Source organism: Setaria italica, chromosome VII, assembly GCF_000263155.2.
Source record: "Setaria italica strain Yugu1 chromosome VII, Setaria_italica_v2.0, whole genome shotgun sequence".
Lineage (NCBI taxonomy): Eukaryota > Viridiplantae > Streptophyta > Magnoliopsida > Poales > Poaceae > Setaria > Setaria italica.
Genome location: NC_028456.1, coordinates 35,258,308 through 35,273,662, shown reverse-complemented (window position 1 = coordinate 35,273,662; position 15,355 = coordinate 35,258,308). Strand labels below are relative to the sequence as shown.

The window sequence follows — 15,355 nt, the reverse complement described above, 5'->3', positions numbered from 1 at the left end:
TGAAACAGACGAGCCCAACCCGTTAAAGAGCGAGAAGGTCGTCTGGTTGCTGGTTTAATCTTGCATAATTCTTATTCAAAACAGAAACCGTGCTTCCTTTTCGTTAGTTATAAGCTCGTTCCAATCAACTTGCTATGCAGCACGTCATAATTCTGAACTGTCAACAGAGAAAGAAGAAGAAAATACTGAATTCGCTATACGATCCAAAGAGAGATTCCTTGTACAGTTTGCAATAAACTGACTTCAGTGCTACTGTTACATTTGTAGTACATATGCTACGTTGTGCAGAACGTTTTTTCTATATTCAGCCTGCTCGGCAAGCTGGCTGCAGCTGCGGCTGCCGCTACAGGAGCTGCGGCTAGCCTGCCATCAGCAGCGGCGTAGATACCATCTGCAACAAGCACTGCCTCCGTCTCGTACAAGTCTTCTCCTGACCATTGCAGGAACCATTATTTCCCGAGTCAGAGGATTCAACTTATTCTATGATCTAGAAGAAATAATTGTGGAATCCAATCTCCTGTAAGCCTGTATTTAACACTTCTGATTATTACACAAGCAATTACAACTTCGGCCTGGCTGTCTCCGTTTCTTGCAACTCTGCATACATATCTGAGATTTCTTTTGCAAAGTATGCTTTAGCTTGCGGTCTTTTGACCTGCAAAAGTATCGGCATGGGAGTGTCAGTCACTCAGCATTTCAGTTCGTAAACTTCCTCAAGCATCACCAGTGGGGCCTACCTTGAATGTTGGGGTGAGGAGACCATTCTCCAATGTAAATGGTTCAGCAACAAGCGTAACAGCTTTAGCAAATTCAAAACCTCTTAGCTGGTACAATAGGCATGGAGTTATCAATAAAGAATCACAACACGACAGTTTCATTTGGATAGAAAATTAGAATAGAAGAGAGAAACCTGTGCTTCCTTTCCAATAGAATCCATATCAGCTAGGACAGCAGCTCTTGCTCTAGGATCAGCACAAAGCTGCCTTAAGTCTTCGTACTACACGTTAGAAAGGACAGTTTAGAACACAAAAAAAAAAACATGTGCGCATGTTAAAGACTTGTGCTTGAAGTTCTACTTGTTGAAGAAAAAGACTATCTTCTGTGGTGCACTACTGACAATATATCGAAGAGGGAAACAGGTTGTATGCACGCAACATATAAAGAATGTGCAAGTGACAACACAGTAAAGTTGGATAACATTTGTGCGCAGTAAAATAGTTGAAGAGTAAAGCCGCTCTTTGGGATGGCAAATGGTCCAAGTCTGCCTGATCTACACTTCCTCTGAATCACAACTGAGGTCTTAGTTCCACAGGCCACAGCTGACAGAAAGCAGATTTCAATTGTTCTACAACCATGATAAGAGGGAGTGGCAGAGACTTCCCCAGTTCCATTTGTTTTATGATTCAAGCATATGATGGAAAATGAAAGCCCAGTTACAATAATATATTTGCTCAGTGTCACAACAACTAGTTACACTGACATTTCTTCTCATGGGGTGAAATAAATAGACTACAAATGTAAAATGTTATGGTTATAATCTTATACCTGGATTCCTTCAGACCCAGCCCAAGCCTTCAAAACCTCTGGTTCAACTGCAACAACGGCAACTAGGGAAGAGTTGAAACTATCACCTGCATCCAGACAAAGAGATTTAGAACGTGCACCATAATTGATAGTCAAAGCCCATATAGAATCATGAATTTTACCATATATAAAGCATTGGGCAATGAATTTGCATTTGGCATATACATTTTCCATCTTCTCTGGAGCTATGTATTCTCCTTGAGCTAACTTGAAAATGTTCTTTTTCCTAGAGTCCAGAAGAACATGTAAAACATTAGTAATTTAGGAAGAAAAATAGTGAGAGTAAACTGCGCGTAGGGAAAATGTATATACATAAAAAAATCTAGGAAAAGTGTTCTGTGAGAACACGAGTTCGGAATGCCTATAACAATGTTTTGATTCCTTGGACATTTCAGCTGTACAGAGGTATCTTCAAACTGAGTTATTCTTTATGAGCTGCATTGTTCAGATTTTCCAATTCAGTTATGGTGATCAGCAAGACTATATATGTCTGGTTTTGTCATTTGGATCCATTTGCACTGCATTTCTCTTCTTTTTTTTTAGCAAAGAGTTTCTTAAATTGTTGCTACCACTATGCTCTCCCAGTAGGGCTCTCCCCTACTATAATTAAATAATGCAGACATGAAAACAAAAAGGAATGCTTCTAGCAAATAAAACTTTCGAATAGTCTTTCCTAACTTCGTTTTGTTGAGACAAACTCATCTGATAAAATTTTCTCCTAATAAAGAATTAGTCCTTGCTTGGAACGTCACACTAGATAATAGATCAATACTAGCCCTAGCTTCAAAAGGCTGTAGAGATTATTTTATGACGATTTTAGTGGATGTTATGCGGAGACTGGAGAGTACAGAGAACTAAAAAGATAAATTGCAACCGATACTGGCTTAAACAAGATAAAAGCATTTAAAATTGACATCTCAGCTCCAAATGAAAAGCTAGAATATAAAATTGTGCACCATTTAGTTTTACCTATCAATAATCCTTAAACGCCCTCCAGGCAGCCACAGACCTATGTCTCCAGTGTGCAACCAACCATCTTCATCAATGACTTCTTTTCTGCAGGTTTTCAAATGCATTTGTTGCAGTTGCAGCCAATTCAATATAGAAAGGTAAACAAAAGTGGAGGATAGAAATCTACGTTTGGACTTCATCTTTGTAGTAACCCCGAAATATTGTAGGTCCTCTAACACAAATTTCTCCACGAGGATATGGTTGATCATCAGAACTATAATTCATTTCTGGGACATCCACAAGTTTCACCTCTGAAAAATGACAAGAGAACGATCCACATTAAGAAAGTGTAAGAAAAATGCACAAAGGCATACTTCAAGTACTTTGGATATGGGGCATCATTTGATTAGTATCATGAGAAAGAATATTGACATCTTCCTCAAGAAACAGGCAAGTTTTATTCCAGAATACATGCCCCAATCAACTTTGCTAAATGGATGACCTGAAACATGTCAAACTAAAACTTAAAAATTACACCTTGAAACGGATAATTTTATTCAATGTGACTAACTTCAGTGGACATTTATTAGATTTTCGAAAATACCAGCACCATAAAATATTAAGATAAGTGACATCCAAAGTTTTAAGAACACATAAAGACCTCATAACTTTAGCATTGATTCTCCATGTATATTAATATTGTTACTCAAGAAACTTATCGCAAATATCCTTGAAATAAAAAAACATAGCTTACCACAAGATGAAATTGGGGATCCAACATGACCAATTGATTTATCACCAATATCCATCGCAGTTACGATACAAGATGTTTCTGTCATTCCATAGCCTTCAATAACTTCACCACCAAAGCATCTATAAAAAATAAACAGCAATTATATTTCACAAAGCCAAGTTCAAAGTAATTATCCAAGAGAGCTCAGAAGAAGTCAGCTCACATTCTTAGGAATTCCATGACATCTGCTGACAGTGGAGAAGCACCTGAACTCATGAGTCTCACACGCCCACCAAGCCTAGCTTTTATTTTGTTAAATACCAACTTATCCCACATTGGGGATGGATTTCGCCCTGATAGAACAGAGTATAAAGTGACGTTACACATAGATGCATCAAAATGTAAAATTGACCTAATTCCGTTATTGCTAATTAACAGAAATAAACCAACCCAAGAGGATTGTTATCTGAAGTTTCTGAAATATCAGTTATGACTATGTGCTGTATAAAAAAGTCCTGAAGAAACTATAAACGCTTCATGTTCGAAAGTGCCAGACATACCAACCCTCCCATTTTATGAGTGACCAAGAATCTTCCATGAATGCCATTTGCACAGCCAAACCCAAATGGTCGACTGCACCATATTCTAGCTTCCAAACTATATTTGGGTTTTGGGAAACAAAAGAAAAAATAGTAAAAGATAGCAAAGGGTATTCTATTTTACAAGAAAAGGCAGGCCGGTATTAGGATACTGAGTTTTTCCAAAAGATAGTAACATATATACAAAACTAGAACACAAAGACCTATAAACTAAAAAAATTATTATCTTACTACAAGCTACTGGAACATTGACCAGTTTCTTCCATACAGACTGGATCAAATTTTCAAAAATGGAAAAGAAACCTAGCCATACCTCTGTAACCTAGACTTCAGTATTGACTTAGAGGAAAATGTCATTTACACCAGGTATTTTTATAAGAAAAGGGTTTATTTAATAATAAAAATAAAATTTTACTGTGCACCCCTTGGTTAAATAAAATCTAAATTAATGACAGGCATTTTAAGGATCCACAGAAAAACATCTATTGTGTAGGTAATGAATGACCGATGTGTTAGATGCATATGACCTTATACAATGGGGAAAATACAAAGAGTACATATACATCTAACACTATGAATATAGAAGCATAAAAAAAACACATAGGAATTCTCTTGCAAAATACAAGGAAACATCTTATCCAATTTTTGGCATATTCGTTGTTTCATTAAATATATGTACCTCAGGATCAGGTATATGTTTTGTGCCAAAATCTTTAAAAATTATGATGATAGCCTTCAACAAAATCAAACAAAATAAGGAGCAGAGGTCTAACAGCTAAGTTGGTTGATCCAACTCTTCTTAAAAAATGCGAATATATGCATAGCCCACGAACAGTATTGTGGTTCACTATTTGAACAAGACTGAGGGGAAAGACGCAAGATATTCCCATGGGGAGAATCGAACCCAGGTGGGTCAATTGGGACCTTGCTCACCTAACCTTTCTACTCAGGAGACCTCTCATAATTTGATAATAGGCTGTACAAGCACCTGTATCGATTTTATGTTTCACTATTGATGCAGAAGAAATTCTCATAACTGTTATCCAAACAACAAAAAGGGCACTTATCTTCACTGAGCTTCATACTATTCTTACCTTTAATGATTGCTTGTCTCTTGGCATTGTATGCAGAATGAAACAGCTTTTCTTTCAGCCCACCAGACTCCTTCACAGCATTAGTAATTCTACACAACAAATAAGAAACAAGCTCATTAGCAGTACCAATAGAATATATCACTTTTTAAGTATTTATACTAAACATAGAACATAAAATAACTAAGTTTGTGGAATAGTTATATTACGCGGCATAAATTCTGTTATACAACCGGGGAACACTTGCGAATACTGTCGGTCTCAAAACAGCCAAATCATCCATTAGCTTCAAATTATCCTGAAAATTAACATAGTAAGTTAGATGACAGAGTCAGAATTGGAGGTGAAAAATTATGGGTCGTAACTATAGATGTATATCTTGTAAATGCCATGCAAAATGTTTGCTCCATACAGACTGGCAAACAAACAGGAGATAACCTTGCATGGGAAACAAACAGGAGATAACCTTGCATGGGTATAGGTAACTGATGTGGTGTGGACATGGGAAGTCAGCAGCAGGATAACTACGTGATGACAGGGAAAGGGTTACTGTGAACAAGATAGAGGTGCCATGAACAGCGGAACACAACAAATACTGCAAGCAGATTTGGACTGATAGAATACTATCCTGATGATGCAAGATAAAAGTCATCCAAACTAGGAGCAACTCAAGTGTGTGCTACTGTGTTGCAATGGATGATCCTATTCTGCTCCTACAAGCACCAACTTATTACTTACAGATGAACCTTTAATGTTAGCTAGTTCTCTGAACACATGCCAAAATTGTTCTGTAAATTAAGGTATTATATAGTTATCATTCTAAATAGCTTTGAATCTGCATACCCCTTGGTAGAATCCAACCGCAACACCACAGTGCAGCAATGCAACCTGGTTAACCCTCTCGTAGATGTGAGCCAAAGGTAGATATGAGATATACCTGAGAAGAGCAATTCACAAAGCTATTGTCAGAAATGTTAAGAGCTGATATGGATTGGACAACTTATGCAAGCAGAAACAATTAATTTCCAATGTGAAACACTCACACATCGGAGGGGTAAAACTTAATGTTCAGGCTTGACCCTGCTACATTTGCAATTAAGTTCTCATGAGAAATAACAGCTCCCTGGGAAAAGATTGATATCCAACATCACGGATTTGAAATGTGCAACTGTACAAGAAAAAAGTACTTTCCTGTAGGAGCAAAGAACAATCAGAAGGATGGATGATTTACCTTTGGCGTGCCAGTAGTGCCACTAGTGTAACAGATAGTGGCAACATCTTCAGGTTTTGGAGGACGAAAAGGTTGAGGACTAGCCTTTCCCTGAGTTGAAGAATTGGAGGATTTCAGAAATCAGGGGTGCACAATATAGGAAGAATCTGAGGATTTCAGAAACGATGGGTGCACAATATATAGGAACAAGCGGAAAAGAACAGATACACATGTTGTAAAATGAAGGTGACATGCCCAGCATGAGCATGCTATGTATGCCTATGCCCTATAAGCATTGAACACATGTACATATAGTTAAAACTTACAAAACTTGCAAACTATGACTTGACCAAAGAGAACATTTAATCTGTGGTAGATCTACCTTTTGCTGACTTTTGCATAGAGGCCGACTGATACATTGTCTCATATCAGTTTGATCTGAACCAGAGGATCCAGTTTCACATTGTAGGTAGATTTTACTTTCACCCAACAAGGAGGGGATGGTAACTACATAACTACATATGTGCGGCTTAGGTGTCACATACTCACATCCCATCAATTTTGTAAAGGGACAAAACCTTGAAGCACATGGGCAAGGAAAAAGAACGAGACGGAAGCAGGGAACCAAAAGGACATGGAAAACTTATATGCTGAGTGCATCCACATAAGCTGACTTAGGGTGTGTTTGGTTGGGCTGTGAGCTGCGGAAAAGCTGGGAAAAAGCTGTTGTAAGCTGTGAGCTATGAAAAAGCTGAAATCCGTTTGGTTGGAACAGCTGTGAAGCTGTAGGTTTGGTAAGAAATATCTGTAATGCCCCTGAAGTCCTGAGAGATGTTGATATTCAAATTGATTGTAAAATATTGTGTTGTTCACTAATTCGCATGCAAATTACCATTTTAGAAAGGGAAACTTAATTTTTTTAAGTTTTGCATCCACCATTAACATATTGGAGCATAAATTTTAGGTTGTCTTTGAACGGAAAAAGAAAATTTAGGAATTATTTTTTTGGAAAACATATATAGGAATTATGAAAACATGGCAACAATAAAAATAGTTTAACTTTATTCAAGATAGAATGGCTACATCTCTCTTACACATGGACCCTTTATTATACATAAACTACTCTAGCAGTTCACGTAGGGTTTTTTTAACAAACACAAGACATGGACCTTATCTCTTTCTCCTTCCAGCATCTTCATCTCCATCCACATCCTGTTCGTCTGCTCTCTCTCTCTCTCTCTCCCTCCCTCCCTCCCTCTCAAAGAAATAGATCGCGGTTTGGTGGTGTCACTCGTTTGAGCGGAGCAGGCTAGCAGGATCAGCTAGCAAGCCAGCTGCTCACGGCTGCCCGACGACGGCCGACGAGATGCTCGAGGGGAAGAGGATGGCGCAGGGGCAGCGCAATGGAAGTATGCTGTTGACGATGCCAACGCCAGCAATTCGATTCAAGGTGGATTTTATCGATTTCGCGTGCCTAATCCCTCGTCTAACCTCTCTCTTTCCCATCTTCTTCCTCTGTTCTTTCCCGTCTTCCTCTTCCCTCTCGTGAAAACTACTGATCACTCTTGGGTGAAATTCATCATCAATGTTGAATCTCAACTCAATCACTTGCAATTAAAGCTCCGTTGATGTCTTGCGAATCCATTTGAGTACTCAAATTCACAAATCCATGGAGGGATGAGCCAAATCGAGGCAGCTCGTGGGGAGCTCACGTGGCCGCCTGCCGGGGGAGCAGGCGTCGCTGCCCGCGAGGAGCTCGCGCCGCCACCCCTGCTGGGAGCTGGCGCGGCTGCCCGCCGGAGGAGCTGGCGCAGCTGCCCGTGGGAGGAGAGGGCTGCCGCCAGTGTTGCTAGCCGGCCGCCGCGTCTGACCCCCGTGCGCTGCCGGAGAGCGTGCGAGTGTTGTGGTGCTCTGCCGCCCGAGAGAAGGGGGCAGATGACGGGAAAGAACGAAGCGGTACGCACATAACCAGTGGCAGTGAGTAATTTTGACGAAAGTCTCACCCTCACAGCCAGTGAAAGCAGGCCAAGAGGTGCTGTGGAAAATGAACTGGACAAAAGCTGCTTTTGTGGAAGCCCATGGTTGGAAGCCCACCCTTTTGGTTTGGCTTTTTTGGAAGCAAAAGCAGGTTTGGAAGCCAAACCAAAGGCACCCTTAGGCTTTTCCAGATTAATAACAGTATGCTATCATGTAGTTGATATCAATAAAAATTTCTTAATTCTAGGTATGTGGAAAAAAATTGAAAGGCATCTGCTTCACTAAAATTATGCAGTTTATGAGGACTTATACAATTAGTAATCTTTATGTAGTGTCTGAAACAGTTAATAGAATTTTAATTTTTGATGAGCAAAACTCAAGGATCATTTAGAAAGCACACCTGGATGAGTAGCCTGGAGAAAGTTATGATTTGCACTCCAGTGGTTCCCGGAGTTGAAGGCATATTTGCATCGTTTCCACCAACTACCTAGACAAAAGAAATTAGGAAAAATAAGGACATGTCCTTGAACAATAATGACTGTTACATCATGCTTATCAACTGTAAGTGGTCCAGACTTACCACTATAAGCCGAACACATGGCATTTGAGCTACAAAACTTAACAGCTGCAATCAAAATAGATAAACAAGTAAAAGATAGGTCATAAATCAAATAACGATGAGTAAAACAAAGGGCCATAGATCAAGTTTAGTTTTTGAATGTAGAATGGTGTAGTGTGAAGTTCAAAGCTAAAAGGCATTGATAAACTGGTGTACCGTTTCAAAATAGGAACAAATTTTGTATTGTTTATGCATGTAAACCTAGTTTAAGATCAGGCCTCAATATCCACCAGATTAACCATCTCTTTTGTGGACATGGGCCAGGAAAAATATAGCTGTGATTCCTGCTGTATGAACCATAATCCAACTTTTCTGACACTAGAGAAACCCGTGACTGGAGTTATATACAAACAAATAAAGAATGACCCAAATTCATGGAGCAGTTCCAGGCTTCCAGCCTCATTAGTTAGGACAAGTGTGACTCCTGACATGCAGCCTCGTATGTTTTATTTGCAATTTTTTTATTGTAGGAACTAGTAACAGTCGAAGGCTGAGAGCAGGGACTAAAGCTCACAATGCTTAGAGTTTGAGGCACACAGAATATAACTTCCACAGCTGCATGGTTCACAATGAATTGGACAGCATCAGGACCTGCAAGTACAATATACAAAACTGTCACTAGATGAATCAAGAATGAACTTCCCTATGGTCATTCTGTGTTGTGAACATACCAAGAGTGTCATAAAGTGGCACAGATACGTATGAATATGAAGCACAAGCATGGTCAACTATAATCCACTCAGGTCTGTTTATAAAATACAGACCAATGCGTGCACCCTGATTCCAAATAGAAAAGATTTTTTAAGTAAGTTCAAATATGCTCACAATATATCGAATTGGTAAAAAACAAAAGGACTTGCTCAGATCACAATGACTCACTTCAAGTACTCCATGATAAATAAGGCCAGAACCTACTGCAGTCCTGCTCGTGCTAGCTTCTCCATACGTCATCCATTTGTAGCTACAACATTATTGGTCACTTACAGGAATTAAACAAGTCTGGATAAAAAGATACTGAAGACAATAATAAGGCAACTACTCCTATCAGATAGCTAATCCTTACTCTCCAATTGTCCCATCAGCTCTGATCCTTGTTCCCAGGTATCTACAATCTCTAAAAGTATCAACTGCATACCTGCAAAAATTTGGAATATCATATAACATTTTGCCTGAAAGGTTATTACAATATGTTTCCTAATCAATCAAATAGTCTGCAAAAGGCAAATATAATCTTACTCAAAATTATCATGAAGTGTTCCAATGTCTGGATTGTCAGGATATCTACTTATCAACCTTAGAGGTGAACGTGCAGACCTGCGAGATGGGAGAAGCAATTGTGAGCCCCCGCAGAAGTGAAACACAGCTTAACATACAAATTACCTACCGGTACACGTTCCACTTTCCAGTTTGCAACTTCTCAGGGAGAACGACACTGTAGCCCTGCGCTGAAAAGGTTAAGTAGAGCGGATTACTAATGATATTTTGCTGTGGAGATACTATTTTTTCAAGCTAAAACAGTACATGTTGTCTGTGAGGAAAATGCTAGTTGCTAAGTCAACTCAAACAAGCACAGTTGAAATGGAGAGGACATAGGCTGGCAATGGCAATTGGAAAAGAACTGTGTATGAAAAAGATATAGCAGCAGCAACATGTACACATCCACATCTTAAATCTGGTTACTATGGGTACGAAGGTCAGACAGATATAATGATGGACTAGTTGTCATTCATAGAAGAAAGTGGCGTTGCGAGAGGCCAAGGCGAAGGAACTGGTGATGGGCGCCAGTGCCCCCACATTCGGAAGCTAAACCCGGTTTGCCCCCCGTAAAATCGACCGTACGGCTGGACCACCGCGCCACATTCCCACACCACTTCGGAGCTGCGATTGGCAACTCGCCGCAACAAAGGACCATCCAGTTCCAATCGACCGCAGGTTCCAAGTCGGGGCATCGCCTCACCTCACGGGATGGGAGTACCGGTCGATCCCGTGTCCCAACAGACCACAGGAGGTGAAATGGAACACGGGGGAAGAAGAGTGACGCACCGTGGACGTACTCGCCGGCGGTGGGGTTGGCGGCGAGGCCGCAGCCCGCGGCGGTGGGCGGCGGCTGGAGGTGGGCGGCGACCGCACGGAGCCGGCGCTGGGCGTCCTCCATTGGGGGCAGGGGATTTCGTGGCTTTCGTGCGGGACTCGATTTGACTTGCGTGGGGAGGGAGGGAAGGGAGGAAGGTAGGGAGGGGGCTGCCGCAAGCGAAAGGGGAAATGGATTTCTCGCGCGAGAGGGCTCAGAGCTGAGACCGATGACGCGTGACTGGGCGTGGTTTTCAAACCGACGCGTCGGATTTGGACATGTTTTTTTTGTTTGTGCATAAACGAGGCGTGGATTCGAGTGTTTCTAGACGGGGGGCGCATAGATATTTCCGACGCTTTTTCTTTGGAGCAGCATGGCACTGGCACGGATAAACCTATCTCATCTCATCGTTCGCTTGCGTGTGCCCGTCATGGGTCCGGGCGGCGCCATCGCCTTTCTTGGTTGGAGGTTGGGAGTTGGAATTGCACGTACGGTACGGCACAAACCCAAGATGAGAACGACGGTGGCGTAGCCTTTTATACCTACAAATATAAAACATAAGGCCAACATTTTATATATGAACACCGCAACAGAATGAAGCATACAGGCGACCTTGCACGCAGGAAGCCTGCCACATGAGATCTCTGATCTCTCCTCTTTCGTGGCCGCCAATCTACTCCTGAGAGGTCCACAAGAAAACGGCCCGACGTGCTGCGGAAAGAAGGAAGAGGATTGTATGGCTTACATGCGGGCCCTGTAAATGGATGGCCCCACTTTCATTGAATAGGTGCACGAGGGTAACCGTTTCTCGCGCAACCCAGTCCCGCCTCTGTCTCCGCCCCCGCCGGAAGACGAATCACGAACACAATCACTCTCCAGACTCCAATCCCCAATCCCACCCCAACTCAACAAGCCCGACCGATCCTCCGTCCTCTCGCGCCCGATCCGACCTTGCCTCCACCCGCCGTTGCCCTGCCCGCCCGACCATCGCGACGACCTCTTCTCCCGCGCGTTCGGCACCGCCGGCGACCGCATCAACAAGTGCGGAAGACCGAGGTTGTGCGAGGGTTCAGCCATGGCGAGCGCGGATCTGCTGCGGAGGGAGGAGGAGTTCTACTCTTCCCTCTTCGATTCCGCTAAAGGTAGCCCCTTTTTACCAGAAAAACTCTTAAAGATGGCGATGACGATTTTGCCCCAAATTGGCCAAATGTGGCAACTTTTACTGAAATTTTGGTGTAACGGACGAAGGTGACGGCGTCAGGTCGCGCTCGCAGTTGATTGAGAGGAAGATCGAAGCCCTCGAGGACATGGCCACCAAGGTGAGAAAGCTCGTCTCGATTGTTGTTGCGTGGACAATTAAGTCAAATTGCTGCGCATCTGTTGTGATGAAAAATAAAAATGAAGTCGTGCAAAATAGCAAAGTTACCCTTTTTTTTTTCCTTTTAACCTGCCATGCTGCTTCTATGTTTGTGATGCAAGGAGCATGTTACGCTGTGTATTAGGGGTCTGCAGGTTGATAGTTTACTTATTACAATCTTACACAGGTCAGTAACAGGAGATCACGTAGATGGTTGAATGATCGCCTGCTGATTGAACTTGTCCCACGTCTTCATGTTGAAGAAATCAAAGGCCTCTTTGCTCCTCCACCATGGGGTAAGCTCCAAAGGCAGCTTGAAAAGCTTTAGACCGTGTTGACAGAAACATAATTACTATAGCACTGAAAAATTATATGTGAATCACATTTTTCATTCCGAATGCTGTGGAGTTGCTCTTCCATTCATCATAGGCATCACAGGCTTGGATTTTTTCCCTGTGTGTATTCTGGAAAAGCTCATCTCTCAGTTATATTGATTATGTAGGTGAGGAACTGCCCTTGTCAGCATTCTGCAGGACAAGTGTTGGTGAATGGGATGCCTTCAGGAGCATTGACATGGATACTGAGGTATGTAGCACGTTATTGCCTGTCAACCCACATGCTATCCATGCTCACAATATGATTTAGTGAAGTGTACAAAGAAAAATAAGATTTGTGTATCACACTATTGTCAGTTTGTCACATGCATCATTATGGGTGAGTTATACTTACGAGTAGTAATGTTTTCTTATTTGTAGGCAAGATTGATGCAACACATGAAAAGATCATCGGAGAAACAGAGGACTCATGTGGATGAAGATGAATTGGTTGCACTGAATGCTTGGCGTCGTATAGATCGCCAAACAAGACAATCTATAAAGAGAAATTTTCTTCCTGATCTGCTTGAAATATATGAAGTACTGTCTTCCCTTCTCTCCTTTAGTTTAACTCCATTTTTTCTACCAGAACCAAGCTTTTTTTCCCGCTAAAAAAGTAATCATGTTTCCACTTCTGTTTATTGAAATGATTATAATCAATTCAGAGACTAATTGGTTTCTCTTGTAAAGAAGGCATCTGTGAGTTGTTGATTATGTAGTTGTATGTATGTATATATATTCCATGTAGATAATTTATCAATTTCATACCACATCTAACTGGTTTGCTATGTTTGGTTTGAAGACTCAATAGATAAGTGAAGTATATGAACAATTTTATTTAATAGCTCGTTAATATTTATTGATTTTGTTCGTTTCAACTATCAACAAGTATCAGTTTAGCACCTTGCTTGTAAAAGCAAACTTGTTACTTTCGTGACAATTTCTATGGTGCTTTTAGGATTTGTTAGAAAAAACTGTAGGAGAGAGATGTTGTAGTGTTTTTTGTCTAGATCCCAGTAACTTAGTTGGACACCTCGATATGTTTACAGGCTTCAAAGGTTGGCACCATCCTACAACAATAACAACAACATAGCCTTTCAGTCCCAAGCAAGTTGGGGTAAGGTAGAGTTGAAACCCAACAAGAGCCACAAATCAGGGTTTGGGCACATGAATAGTTGTTTTCCCAAGTACTCCTATCCAGGGCTAAATCTTTGGGTATATTCCATCCCTTCAAATCTCCTTTTATTGCCTCTTCCATGTCAATTTTGGTGTTCCTCTGCCTCTCTTCACATTACTGTCACGTCTTAGGGTTCCACTACGCACCGGTGCCTCCGGAGGCCTTCGTTGGACATGTCCAAACCATCTCAGCCAGTGTTGGATAAGCTTTTCTTCTATTGGTGCTACCCCTAACCTATCACGTATATCCTCATTCTGGACTCGATCCCTTCTTGTATGATCACAAATCCAACGCAACATACGCATTTCCGCAACACTTATCTGCTGGACATGTTGTCTTTTTGTAGGAGCCGGTGTTGGATAAGGTTTTCTTAAATTGGTGCTACCCCTAACCTATCACGTATATCCTAAAGGAACGGTAACCATAGTGGCACCATCCTAGATAACTAAAATTCTAGTCAGTTCATTAGAACCCAGAGCAAAGTTATTTTCACTTAGAATTATGATTTTCTTTCAGCAGAATTAGCTCAGCTTATCAGCTGCTTACATTGCAGTTTCTGCTTTTCATGATTGCAGGAACGAGTTCGGACCTTCATTGAAGATGCTAGTGATAAAGATGTGCTTGTGCTCAATGTCCAGGACCCATTTCAGAGGCTGCTTCTGCACGGTGTTTGTGAGGTGAATACCCGCGTCAAATAAAACACTACTGTTTCCTCTTGAAGAATTTAGTTTCTTGCTTAAACGGTTGTAGTCTTGATCACGGCTTGTCTGTGTGCAGTTCTATAACGTGACATCAACAACCACGAGCTGTGTAAGAGATGGGAAGCTGTGGAGGACAACAAGCATCAAGAAGAGGCAGGGCACGGGTGTTCCCTCCAGAATCACATTAGCGAGCTTCCTGAGGAAGAAGAAGAATGGGTCCCAGTAACATTAGCTGCGTGACAGCGTGAGGGCCTGCGGCTCCTGTGCCCAGATCTGCCTTGGTGTGTGCTCAAGAAGACAAATCTGTTGAGGTTCCGTTTAGGATGTGGGCAAATGTAAATTATCCAGATTTAAATTTGAATCACATTGCAAAGCAGGTGATGTGTCACTGGCAATCATACGCCTAGCATCCTTGTGAACGCTGTGGATGTTCTAACCTAGTTGGCAAGTTGCACGATTTGAATCCAACTAGGGTAGAGCTTCCGTTTCAGTTGATTCAGCCTTGCGCTTAACTTTCATCAGAAAGGTTCCCAATTTGCTTCGGTGTTGCTTTTACTATTTTGAGCGTATGAAGTACTATGAACCATTACAAAAGGTAGAATGCCCAATCTAGGTAGAATGCTCTCAACTGTCTGCGGTAATGCTATATTTCACACTATAGTTCATTTTAGCTCTGTCTTAAATCAAATTGTTCTAATTTTGACGTTTTAGGAAAAATATATTAACATATACGGTACCAAATAAAAGCAGTATCAAGACATTTTTGTTATAAGTGTTGATGCTTTTTTAACAAAGGTTTAGTTAACTATAATTTCTTGTGTTAGCTTTAGGTGCAGAGAGCAACACCCTTTTCAATAACACCTGTTAAATGAAATTTGTTCACATACTTCACTTGTCTTTTGAGTCTTGAA

General features: G+C 41.3%; 2 protein-coding genes across 2 annotated transcripts; one reads left to right on the top strand and one right to left on the bottom strand.

Annotated features, from left to right (window-relative positions):
- Positions 1-155: 155 nt before the first annotated feature.
- LOC101772503 (long chain acyl-CoA synthetase 6, peroxisomal) lies at positions 156-11,103 on the bottom strand. The gene is made up of 23 exons (XM_004977491.4): positions 10,808-11,103; positions 10,149-10,209; positions 10,001-10,078; positions 9,828-9,899; positions 9,644-9,725; positions 9,436-9,541; positions 9,279-9,355; positions 8,726-8,770; positions 8,546-8,632; positions 6,190-6,279; positions 6,002-6,081; positions 5,802-5,895; positions 5,168-5,256; positions 4,962-5,050; positions 3,492-3,621; positions 3,290-3,408; positions 2,723-2,846; positions 2,554-2,640; positions 1,707-1,810; positions 1,546-1,631; positions 911-997; positions 738-824; positions 156-655 (listed from the first exon to the last, which is right to left on the bottom strand). Exons 1-23 carry the CDS (start codon positions 10,917-10,919, stop codon positions 560-562), a joined length of 2,082 nt encoding a protein of 693 aa, XP_004977548.1. The 5' UTR covers positions 10,920-11,103; the 3' UTR covers positions 156-559.
- A 493-nt stretch (positions 11,104-11,596) lies between these two features.
- On the top strand, positions 11,597-14,986 carry LOC101771296 (R3H domain-containing protein 4). Its single transcript, XM_004977488.4, has 7 exons — positions 11,597-11,977; positions 12,084-12,154; positions 12,380-12,488; positions 12,695-12,777; positions 12,948-13,106; positions 14,319-14,420; positions 14,521-14,986. Exons 1-7 carry the CDS (start codon positions 11,911-11,913, stop codon positions 14,668-14,670), a joined length of 741 nt encoding a protein of 246 aa, XP_004977545.1. The 5' UTR covers positions 11,597-11,910; the 3' UTR covers positions 14,671-14,986.
- Positions 14,987-15,355: the final 369 nt, after the last annotated feature.

Coding starts and splice junctions, on each gene's coding strand:
- LOC101772503 (XM_004977491.4), bottom strand. CDS start 10,919: ATGGAGGACGCCCAGCGCCGGCTCCGTGCGGTCGCCGCCCACCTCCAG. Junction 9,542..9,643: donor TTTATCATGGAGTACTTGAA/GTGAGTCATTGT, acceptor ATTTGGAATCAG/GGTGCACGCATTGGTCTGTA. Junction 3,622..4,961: donor GAGACAAGCAATCATTAAAG/GTAAGAATAGTA, acceptor CTGTTCTATCAG/GGCGAAATCCATCCCCAATG.
- LOC101771296 (XM_004977488.4), top strand. CDS start 11,911: ATGGCGAGCGCGGATCTGCTGCGGAGGGAGGAGGAGTTCTACTCTTCC. Junction 13,107..14,318: donor ATCTGCTTGAAATATATGAA/GTACTGTCTTCC, acceptor TCATGATTGCAG/GAACGAGTTCGGACCTTCAT. Junction 14,421..14,520: donor TTCTGCACGGTGTTTGTGAG/GTGAATACCCGC, acceptor GTCTGTGTGCAG/TTCTATAACGTGACATCAAC.